Below are 12,199 nucleotides of genomic sequence, written 5' to 3'. Positions count from 1 at the left end.
CATTCTCTGTTCATTTTCTATGAAATTTCAGAGATTTTTTTTTTTTAAAGCCAGGAATCAAACATGCTTTGGTGTGTATCTAAAAGTTTGAAATCCAATTTATTTTGAAGGCAGTTTCTTTTGCTTAGACACTTGTGAGGATCTTTGGAAAGCCAGAGCAGCCAATCTCCACTCTGTACCAGCAACTCCCAGTGAAAACGTCAGCTTCCCCTCTCCAGCACGGCTTGCTCAGACACCCTACCTTTGGCCCTTCCCATCTATGAGGTCAATGCCGCCTTCTAGTTGATGATCCTACCGGCTCTGTGAGCTAGCCCAGGTCTCCCATTTCTTCATCAGAAAAAAAAATGAGATTTGGGGTGAAAAGTCATTTCCATTTTGTGGGGTTATAGAAACCATACTCCAATCCAAGCCATGTTTGTTTGGTCCAGTTCCCGTTCTGTTTATTGCCATGGTTGATTCAGGTCTCTGGGTAGGTCACAAACTGGGGAGCCTCCGGAGACAGGAACCAGACCGGGAAAACAGGCCAGTAACAGCAGGGTACAAAGATCTGGGCCACCACTGAAATATTTAGACTGCTCTGACTCAGGCCTTAAAGGTCCTCCTTAACTCTGGGTCATTTGGTTTTTGTTTTAGTTTTTTTGTTCTTGGTTTTGTGTGTGTGGGGGGGGGGGTTCCAACTGTGTTTCCTAACTTCCCTGGCTTAGGATATTCCCAGTATACCTCTGAAGAACTAGGTCTACCTCAGATCTGCTCTGTCGGATTCTTTATAATGATGCTACCCCCTAATCACAGGTATTTCTGGAGGGAGCAGAGATCTTGGCAACAAGTGAATGAGGTTCACATTTGAGCACTGCTGAGTTAAGCTAATGAACTGCTTTCCTATGCTGCATGAGGGCTGTGGTGGTCCCATGGTGTAAAATTAATGGTATTAGCAATAGGGGCTTTTTCTAATACCCCCGTAGCTCCCAAATAATTGATACAGAGACCTGTGAAGTTTATTCAACAAGCTCTAAGCTCTATAACTAGCAGATAGTCATTCATCTGGTCTAACTCAACTGTGCTAGTCTGGCTACTTCCCAGCCTTGTGCCCTTTGTTATTTGCCATCTCAGTCTCACCTTGGCCTTTGGCTGTATCCCTATGTCCTCAGGAGACTCCTCACGGAGACCCTCTCTCTTCCTCCTTTCTCTTCCCTACCTAAGACCCCCTGACTGGGCACAGAAGTCCCGCCTTCTGTCCTCTCTGCGCAGCTATTGGCTAATCAGCTTTTTATTAAACCAATCAGAGATAAGTGGGAGTGTCTTTCTGTGCCCAGCAGGAACCTAGCCCTAGCTGGGTTCTCTCCCAGGAAGCAAGTCAGAGCTATGTTGGTTTCTGCGCTGAAAAGGGTGAAGTGCAGGGTCAAAGGTTCCTTCTCTCCCAGGAATTCTGGTGTCCAGGCCAAGAAGGGCAGAGCGCAGAACTGAGATCTGTGCCAGCAGATCTCCAGTTCAGCTGGAGCTGCCGGAGAAATTTAAGTGTTCCTGCTCTTTTAACTGGACTGCCAGCACCAGTTAGCAGTGAGGAGCTCAGGACTCCAAGAAACCCAAGCCAGGCTTTGGTTCAGACAACAGCCAGCAGCACATGTCTGCCTGACTGGCCGTCAAGCCTTGGGGTCCAGTGGCAAATCTCTCAGGGGTTTCCTTCCCCAGAATAAATGATGACTCTCAGATGGTCTTTGGGTAACTAGATGGTGGTGCCCACCCCCAGCTTTATTTCATGCAAAATAGGGATTTCTAAACCTTGGGCAGTGAGCGGGGTTGAGGGGGGTGAAAATGTTTAATTCTCTGGGGCAAGGAGTGCCAGGGATACTTAGATTATGTGCAGCAGTACAGTCCTGTCGTAAGAAGAGGAGCACAGTACTTAATTATCCTATGGGCAGTGGGAGTTGAGGGAAGAACTCCATGTGTGGTTAGAGGTGTGGACAAAAGTCATTGGTTGAAAACTAAGGTACCAAGACACCTCATTACCATGGAGAGTATTTCCAGGAATCCCCAGGTATACACTGAACTAGTTTCTAATCAGGAAAGGGCTGGGCCTATAATCTCTCTATAATGTAACACTCTTTAGAGAGTCTGGGGTTTCCCCCAGATCAGGCAGGGAAGAGGGAAACCCACTTGAGGAATGGAGTCTGTCATTTTAACACTGAGCTCAGGGTCGATCTGGTAATGCCAGACTTCGACCTTAACATCTGAGTCCAACAGGGGAGCATCCTTTATACAACATTGACGGCAACGTCCAGATCTGGATTGTAACCAGATCTCGGGCACAGAAACCATCATCCTTGTGAACACACAGTGCACAAGACCGACCCCAACACCGTGGTTCAGACAGGGGTGCTGTGAGGCCAGAGAAAGTGATTAGCAGATGTTAGTGCTTATTGGTAGGCAGAAATCCATGTTTATAAAAGTTTTAAAGATGTTGACTAGTGTGTATCAGTTCTCCAAGTAGTTGGCAGAGCTGAGATTTGAACTCACAATTTGCAATGCCCACAAGCATAAGTTTCTGCCTTGAGCCTAGCGGCAGTTCTCATGCACGCACCCCACCCTCCTCCTCCTCCATCTAGGACTCGTGTTGCACAACAGCTGGCAGAGATTGAGCGTGTGACACAGAACAGGATTTCGGGTCAATGTGAGTGACTAGCCCACTGGTTGACAGTGCCCTGTTGTAACAAACCCAGGGCCTCCGTGTCACCCAGCTGTATGTTGCCAGTGTGGTGTCAGGCAGGATTCCTCCCTAGAGGGAAGGCAGTGGTATTCTCTCAGAATTGCTCATGAAGGTTGGGGACACACACTCTTCTAACCATGAAGAATCTGGTTCCCTGTTACCCAGTGAAGCTAAGAACAGAAGACAGAGCGGTGGAGACAAGTACATTTTCCTGGCAGCAAGCCGGTGAGGTGGAAGGTGGAAGGCTTCCTTACAGATTTCTTCCTGCTAGATACAAAAATTCTTTGGCATTTCTAAGGGGGTCTAATCTTAGAGCCAGGTGAGTTGCCCAGATGGTCACCAGTTCTCTTGGTGTGGTTTCTGCATTCTTTACTAGTCCTCGGGGGCCCCAGATGCTTGGGGATCCCAGATATTTGGGGGTCCCAGATGCTTGGGAGTCCGATAACATCTTAAAGAAACATATGGTCAGGCCAGATGAGTTCTTTGATACTTTCTTGTTTTCAAATAAGGATAATTTTATTGGAGAGAATGCCCTGACAGAAATGTGAAAAGCAGGCTTCTAAGTGCCAGGAGCGTTAACCGGTCCTGTTTCCGCTTCTGGTGGCTGGTGCTGGCAGTGAGCTGTGCCAGCCATTGGCCTCACCGTGTAACATGCTGAAGATGGCGTCTTCTTTGTGCCCCTCATCTTGGTTTGTGTGTGACTTGGCTGCTGTGAATTTTAAACCAGCAGGTTGAGCTCCATTGCAGTAAGGAGTATTTTTGAGCAGCGCATGGATTCAAACACCAGCCAGTGCTATCCCAGTGTCAGACAAGGCTTGCTGGGTTAGTGGTCTGACAACACCTCTTCAGCAGGCTCAGATGAGGCCTGTGCAGAGGAAGCCTGCTGTGTGAAGGGTCTCTGTATGAGTGTTTGAAGAGATCAGTGTAGGAGATGTTCCATTATAATGTGTTTGCTTTCCAACTTGATGTTTTGCATGTTAAGAACTTTGGAAACAAGCCTAGGCCAGTGAAAAGCCTTAGTGGGCACTGGCTGCGTCTGTTAATTGTGTTTGTTAATGAATGTCTACAGAGGCTAGAGAAATGTGTTTTGATGAGGTTCCATGAACCTTGGCTAGAGATTAAATGCTAGCACTAACAGAATGCTCCTGTCCCCTTTGAAACCTGTTTTGAAGTCTGACACAATGACTCAACGAGTGCCTGGTGTTTATCCTGATGGCCTGAGTTAGATCACTAGGGACTCCACCTTCAGGAGAACCAATTCCTCCAAGTTGTCCTCTGACCTGCGCGCCATGGCACCCACGAGCGCCTGCGGACACACGCATTTACATGCACTCACCCATGCACGCAAACTTGACAAACAAAAAAATAACTAAAATATGGGTGGCGCCTCTATGGTTAAGAGCACTTATTGTGGGGGTCTCTGCAAACCCCATGTACAGCAGAATACTGTGTGAGCCAAGAAGGAAGTCCAATTCAACAGGACTCAGGACCCAGGGTTGGCTCAAGCATTACAAGTCTGACACGGGGCACTTTATTTTAGGCATATATAAGTGATAATTACCTCAACCCCATGTGCACAAAAAAGCTCAAGGCATGACTACATCAAAATTCTTTGTAAAGTACGTGCGACATCTTCCATAAAGAGGAGGTCTATAGATTGACTGCATGTGACATCTTAAGGGTCTGGGGGAGGATCTGGTCTGGTCTTAGTCATACAGACAGTGTAAAGCTCGCCAGGCCACAAACCACGTCCATTCCCAGCCTTCTAGGCAGAAAACAGGTTCTACGGTCTCTTTCTTCAAAGAGACCAAAACGTGTTTAACCTTCCTGGATTCCCAAGTGCTTATCTATGAGCACAAGTGCCTCTGTGCCTACTACAACTTCCTGCTCTTGCCTGAGTGCAGTTCGCAGCCTCCACATGGCGGCTTACAACCATCTGAAATTCCAGTTCTTAAAGCAGCATAATGCTATAATTATTAACGGTCCTAGTGGCTGGCATCCTAAATTGTTTGTGAGGTGCTCTAGAGTGAGTGGCTAGTAACACCTCACGGTTATTTGTCAGCAAATAGCTTGAGATCACTTAGCTTCTTAGTAAACTACAGAAAAGGTTTTACATCTCAGGGTTGTTTGTTTGTTTTGTCTGTTACAAAAAACAGGTGTTTCTAAAAGCCAAGGTGCTAATTCTAAGGATTAAGATCATTCATATAAAAGATCCTTTTATGGAACCAAGCATCAGTGGAATAGACTCAATTCAAAATTAACCCCAATTGGCCAAAAAAGTTTCCAGAAGTTACAGTTCAGCTTTTTTAAGGTTTTTTTATTTTTTGTTCCCCCCCAAACCCCCTCCCTAAGACAGGATTTCTCTGTGTAGCCCTGGATGTCCTGGATTCACTTTGTAGACTAGGCTGGCCTCAAACTCACAGAGATCAGACTGTCTCTGCCTCCTCAGGGCTGGGATTACAGCTGCTGGTTATTCGTGCTGCTGTGGTTTGACCAAATGGGCAGGAAGAAGGAGGTGTGCCCAGGATCCCATGCAGCAGCCCCCTTCTTTGGCCCACTCTTAACCCAAAGCAAAGCTGCCCAGGCATCTTCTCAGCCTTGCTTCCTCCTCCCTTCCGCCACCTGCAAACACATTGCTCCTGATTTCCAAGTACGAGAGCAAGTCCTGTTCCTGCCCATGGCTGACGCAGATGAACATGGGAATCAGCGAAGGGGTGGGGATGGGGGAAGGAGTAAATAGTAGTTTTGTTGTTTTGTTTTGTTATAAAAACCAACCAATCCTTGAAGAAAATGAAAGGGGAGAAAGTGAAAACTCTGCTTGAAGGTGGAAATTTTAAAGGGCTTCGTGGAATTGATCATAGTAAATAATTAAATTTTATCTGGCATGGTATCAGCCTTGTCTGTCAGAATGCTGATATGGCATTGCTGCTGAGCCTGGTGACCTTTCTTTTTCTGGGATCAGGAAGCACAGATCCTTGCATCCAGTTTGCACTCACAGTGAGAGAATGGCGCCCTGTTTGTTTCCTTTGCCACACTAACAAACCACACAGTCGGTAGCTGAAACAGGTTTCAGCTGGTGTGCTGGAGGTCGGAAGCCTGAGTGGGGCAGCCCTCCCCCTGGAGGCACTGGGAAGCGTCCCTTAGCCTTTCCAGCCTCTGGAAGCTCCTGTGGCTCACCTGTTGTGTTTGTGTTCCTTTATCCAGCCCCCATGTGACTCTGAACTTACCCTGAGAATCATCGCATCCCCCTCTCCTTACGATCAAGAGCTGACACCCCTCAGCCAAGCCCCAGAACCATGAATGCAGCATTTTCCAGCTCCTGGGGAACACTGTATATCATGGGACTTCGAGGGTCCTGAGGCTTGGCAGTTTAGCCTGGAGTGTGCCAGCAAAGCCGCCTGCCCCCCGCCCCCCTTCCTCTGTAGGTCGGGAGTAGCCTCTAACAATCTTTCCTCATCAGTGAGATGTTCCTACTGGTGGAAAGGACACAGCTGCTGTGGTCTATGAGCTGGCTTACTCCAGCACTGGCCTGAGGGGAGAGCACGTGATCTTACAGATCCAGGGTAACAATGAGATGCTGACTTCCTGGCCCATCTTTGTCCCTTAGAGGGGACATTTCACTAGGTGACAGTGGTCCTGTGGCTCTGTTGGGTGGTGCTCTGATGTTAGAGGACGTTTAGTGCAGCAGACAAGTTCTTATTTAAAGAGAAAAGGGGACCTCAGGGACACCGGTTCTCTGTAGATATTAACTGATGGTATCCAAAAATAAACCCCCCAAAACAAACAACAACAACAAAACCAAAACACTAAAGAGAATGGTGAGAAAATGTGATGTGGCTGGGATCCCCTCCTTCAGCCATGTCACCTGACAGATTATTTCCTTCCCTTAGGCTTCAGTTTCCCTGTCTTATGATGATGAGCTTGTTAGATAACTCGCCTGTAAGGTGCTGTGTAGTTCTTAGCAATAGTACCACAAAGTATCCATTCTGTTATAATGGCTTCATGTTGGTTACAATTTAACCAAAACGTTGCTTGTACTTAACACTTTGGACAAAGTTTGTGGTTAAGAGCTACACTTCTGTGAAAACTACACTTAAATTTTTGCCTTGTTATTTGTATCAAGCATAAAAGAGAAGAAAAATGTACCCAAGAAAAAAACCAGGTATCCTCGGTCCCCTGGGGAACAGTTGGTTCTAGCCTGGGACACTGCAGGGAGGGCAGAAAGGGAGCATCAGCTATCCAGCCCCATGTAGAGCCTGGCCCGGTGCACGCCCATCAGGCTGAAGGTTTGCTCCCAGACCACCTGCAGAGTCACAGGTCTTGCCAACTTCTGGCCATCCCTGGGGTATGAGCATCTCTAGAAGGCCTACGTGTATTTGTAAAAAGCTCCTCCACATGGTGTATCCAGTGGTTTAGAGCTCCTGTCTTTGCCGTGCCTTTGTAGGAATAAATTGAGCAGGGAGCCTGATGGGTCTTTGCTTTTGCATCTCTGGGCTCAGTGAAATGTTCCTTCATCTTCAGCTGTATCTATTCAGTAGTTATCAGTTACTACTGCTGCTCCTACTATTTGCCTGCACAATAGAGATCCTTTAGTAACCTTTGTAGACACTGAGGGCGGGTCAGACTAGCTTGAGGTACAGACAAACTTTAGGCTCAGGACTGACGTTCCTGATGCCCCTCCATATGGAAGTTGCTGAGATGCCTCGGTTGAGCTCTGTGGGCAAATCTGAAAGCGTCCCTACATATAAACTAGAGTTTTAGTTTTACTGTTTGTGGGTTATATAAATAATCCATGTTTCCACACAGTGATAGCCTTTTGATTTTCCATAAGTCCCCATTTACCTTTTAGCTACCTACAGTCCAAAAAACATTGAATGAAAATTTTCAAAAAACATTAAAATATTTTGCGAGAGGACACATTCACAATGTTTATATTGTCACATGTATCGTTCCCTTGTTAGGTAGTGTCAACTTCTTGCTGTGCCTAATTTATCAATAACCTTATTCTAAATTTATATGCATAGAAAAGAACATTATACGTAGGGGTCCATACTACCTGTGGTTTCAGATATCCATTGTGGGGACTTGGCACCCTTCAGAGAAAGAGAGTTACTCCATGTCTCTGTCCCTGGGCTTACCATTTGCTCTATTTGTTCTAATTTGTACTTGGGTGCTGTTCTGTATTATAACCTATCAGCCAGCAGCCAGCAGGGGCGGTGCTGCTGTTGATTGTAGGCCTGCTTCCTGGGAGGTCAGGACCAGGGGAGTCAGGTGGAGTCTAGCCAAGCAGAGAAGGGAGTCTCCCTTAGCTTTGTAGGGAGCAGTATAGTTTAATGCTGCAGCATTACGATGGGCTCAGACCTTCACGGGGGAAGAAGTGCACCATGAAGTGGACCTGCATCCCTGTTTCCTTGGGAACCACAATGTTGAGATGAGCCTAGGATACTAAGTCCAGAATTCCCCCAATGTGAAGTCCTGAGCTGAAAACTGAGTGACTCCCATGGCAGGCGGGCGGGAGCAGAAGTGGGCCGGTGGGGTGACTTCATTCTTATTTTTTTGAATAGCAAAGTTTCTGAGCATCAGTGAGCATCAGCAAAGCCAGGCCTGTCTGCTAGCAAGTGTTGTCACTCACACATGACTGACATTTTATAGCTGAGAGGAAAGTGGTTTCCTGTCAGCTCTGGGTCTGCTGTCCCAGACGATTTTATCAATAGCTGGATTTTGCTTTCTTTCTCCCACAGCCCAACCACTTCAGGCTTGAGTGCGCCTGACTGACCTGTTCAATTTTGATCCAGTGGGCAGTGATGTGTCATTTGGGGGTTTCGATAAGGACAAACTATAGGGTAACCTAGCATTTGTATCTGATGCTTCAGTGGTCCTAAAAATTTGTAACACACTAAAGAAAGCTATGTTTAGAACTGATGTTAGAAATGGAAAAAAAAATCAAAGTGTAAGAAAATTATATGAAGCCTCCGTGGATCCTTTGACCCACCATCACCAGAGAGTTCGAGATCCCTAGACAAGGGTGTGGTGTTATGTGTAATGTTGAGAACTAAAACAAAACTGTACTAAAGGGTTATTGTGGGTCCAAAGGGGAGATCGGATGCCTCTGGAGCATCTTCATGAAACAAGTAAATGAACATCCAAGGAGGGGAATGGAAAGATTGTAAGAGCCAGTGTGGTGGGGGGGGGGGGGGTGGACCTGCTGAGAAATCGTGTCCTCTGGAGGTGATGGGCAAATTACACCCATGTACTCTCAACAGCATGGGTTCCCTGAGCAAGACCATGTGTGTCAACACTGCGGATGAGGGTGGGACCCGTCAGCTGCAGAGGGAGGCAGGGTCTGTTTTCTTCAGGGTGAACTGATAGGTTGCCCATGCCCAAGTAGTTAGTGCTACCCATATACATACAGGAAACACTATTTGGACTTGGTATCTTTATATATAGCATACACAGACACACATACACACACACACACACACACACACACACACATGCGCGCGCGCGCGAAGAACAGTTCATAAATTTGAGAGGAGGATATAGAGGGGACAGGGGAGAATTTGGGGAGAGATGGATACACTGAAAATACATTATATTCATGTGTGCAACTCTAAAATAATAAAACTTAAAAGATAGCATATCAAATTTTTATATACTTGTAGGAGCTTTCAGCAAAGGAATGTGTAAAGACGGTGTTAGTTATTACAGAGAGCCTGGACTGCGGAAGTTTTTCTTTGTTATTTGCATAGTAAGATTGTGGCCCTCAGCAAACCATAAGCATGTAGTAGAACGCTACAGTGCAGTTCTGAAGGAAGCACTATGATCCCAAAAATAAATGAGCCGGGAAGCAGGCCTTCTCTAAGGGAAGGCTCCATTTTTGGTCTGTGGGGCTATCAGGTCTTATTTCTTGTCTCTTTGTTTCTGGTAAATTAAAGATGATTTTAATTGGAGTGGGGGTGAGACAGGGTTTCTCTTGTATAGCCTTGCCTATCCTGGACTCACTTTGTAGGCCAGGCTGGTCTCGAACTCACAGAGATCCTCCTGCCCCTGCTTCCCAAGTGCTGGGATTAAAGGCGTGCGCCGTCACACTTGGTGATGATTTTCATTTTTGATAACTGGTTTTTTGTGCTGAACAGACTGCATGGATCTGCCGTCTTTTCCAGTTTTATAATTGTTAGTATCGTTGCTGTCTTTGCTCTTGTAATCATGCTTGTCATCAGTTACTTCCAGCAGGAAGGACATTTGTCGAATAAGAAGACAGTGACTCTGACATCAGCTGCTTTGCACAAAGGCATGTGTGAGTGGAGGCCGGGGTTGACATCAGGTGTCTTCCTCCATCACGCTCCATCCAATTTTTTGAGACAGTGCCCCTTGCTGAGCCTAGAGCTGGCTACTTTGGCTAGACTGACTGTCAGGGAGCTCTGGGCATCTGAACGTGGGCCCTTATGCTGTGTGCAGGCAGGGTATTGCCTGATGAGCCATCTCCCTGGCCCTTGTTACTTTAAAGCTTTGTGTGTTTCTGCCTCATCTGGAGTAATTTTGGCTTTCCTTCAGGAAAAGAATGACAAAGTACTATGTACTTAAATGTGAAATGCACTGAGGTTTATAAACAGTTTGCTTTGGTTTCAGGCCTGCAGCTTATGGGCCACACACCCATGATAGCTATGAATGTGACCAAACACAAAATCAAAGCTTACTTAAAACATGAAATGTTTTTGTGTGATTTTTTAAATTAATTAATTAATTTTGGTATGCGTGTAAGAGTAGATGTGTGTGTGTGATGTGTGTGGGAGGGGGTTAAGTGCATGCAATGGCACTCTGGTGGAGGTCAAAGGTCAACTTTGTGGAGCTGATTCTCCTACCTTGGATGTAGGTTCCAGGAGCAGAGCATAGGGCACCATGCTGCCGTGGCAAGCCTTTACCCACCGAGCCGTCTTACATGCAGGTTGCCGTGACTGCAGAGTAAATTGTGTAAAGGTGTCACCTCCCGTTTTTCATCTTTCCCTATTCAGGATCTGGGACAATGTCTGGGGAAGTGCCACCCAACATTAACATCAAGGAGCCTCGATGGGACCAGAGCACTTTCATTGGCCGAGCCAGTCACTTCTTCACTGTCACTGATCCCAGGAACATCCTTTTGACAAACGAACAACTAGAGCATGCCAAGAAAGTGGTGCATGACTACAGGTAAAGCCACTGTTGTTGTTGTTGTTTCTAAACTGTTCCATGACTTTGCAGTATTGCTTTTTTTTTTTTTTTTTTTTTTTTGCTTCAAAAGACTACTGCTTGCCAAAATAAATGAGTAAATAGGAAGACCAAGTATATCCCAGAGCTGACGCTTACCACAGAGAGCCAGTGTCCATGGGAACTTGATGACCTGTCTGTGAAGTCCCCTGTATACAACATCCTGTATTCTTTTCTCTAACACAACCATCTCAAGCATCTTTCTATCTTTGCGTAGAAACAGGGTCATTCAAGAAACTGGCTCCTGATAATTAGGGGAAAGCCATTGCCACTGAGATGCAGGCCCCTGTGAGAGGACTTTCTAGGTGTGTAGTCAGATGGGAAGGATTCTGATTGGAGTTCAGGGGTACAGATGTGAGATGCACCCATCAGAGAGAGAGCCACACAGGAGGTCAGAGGACGCTACCTATGTAGGGACAGTCAGTCGGTCCTCCATATCCACTGAGTCCCTGGCTTCACCTTTAACTAGTTCTGGGAGAAATCACTTGAAAAGTCTTATATCAGTGTTGGGCATGAACAGACATTACTCCACGAACAATGCAGTCTAACTGTACAGGACATTTCTGTTTCATGGGGTGCGACAGGTAATCTAGAGATGGTGTCAATGCGTGGGAGAGAACACAGACATGATGCTACCTGCTTAAGTTCCAGCTACTCAGGAGGCTGAGGCAGGGGACCCACTTAGCCAGTGCTCAAGACAAGCCTGAGCAACATTGTAAGACCCCCATCTCAAAAAATAAATAAGGAATGCGTGGAATTAAATACAAATGAACAAATGCTATGCATCCTATAGAAAATACCCTAATGTCAGAGTCTGTATGCCTGGGGACAGCTAATTTGACAGTAGATGTATGTATACACATGACTGGATAAGAACTACTTCAGAGGGCTGGAGAGTGGGTTACATTTAAGAACACTTCCTGCTCTTGCAGAAGACCCGGGTTCAGCTTCCAACACTATATGGCATCTCACAACTGCAGTTCCAAGGGATCTGAGACCTTCTTCTGACTTCCATAGGCCCAGGCACACACTGGGTACACTTACACACATGTAATTATACATATAACAGTTTTTGAAAGAAATAAATACTTCAGGCTTTGCATACCTTAAGGAGTCTCAATCACATAATAATTTTAATTGCGTTATAATCTTTTAAAAATGTAAGATCCCTGTGATCTGGGGGACATGCAGGTCGTGGACAGTAATTTGCTGACTTCTGCTCTAGGGAAAGCCAATCAGATGCAGGAAATT

At 46.1% G+C, this 12,199-nt stretch overlaps 1 protein-coding gene across 2 annotated transcripts in view; it reads left to right on the top strand.

The window, feature by feature from the left end:
• SFXN1 (sideroflexin 1) overlaps positions 1 to 12,199 on the top strand; it is a 40,357-nt gene that overhangs the window by 2,326 nt on the left and 25,832 nt on the right. For both annotated transcript variants that reach the window (XM_084794011.1, XM_084794012.1), the window contains exon 2: positions 10,717 to 10,891. In XM_084794011.1, coding sequence (XP_084650137.1) covers positions 10,728 to 10,891 — 164 coding nt within the window. In that variant the 5' untranslated portion in view covers positions 10,717 to 10,727. The remainder of the gene's footprint in view (positions 1 to 10,716; positions 10,892 to 12,199) is intronic.

Source organism: Acomys minous (genome assembly GCF_964271855.1).
Source record: "Acomys minous genome assembly, chromosome: 9".
NCBI classification, from domain to species: domain Eukaryota; kingdom Metazoa; phylum Chordata; class Mammalia; order Rodentia; family Muridae; genus Acomys; species Acomys minous.
The sequence above is the reverse complement of the archived record's forward strand: the minus strand, read 5'-3'. Positions and strand labels throughout refer to the sequence as shown.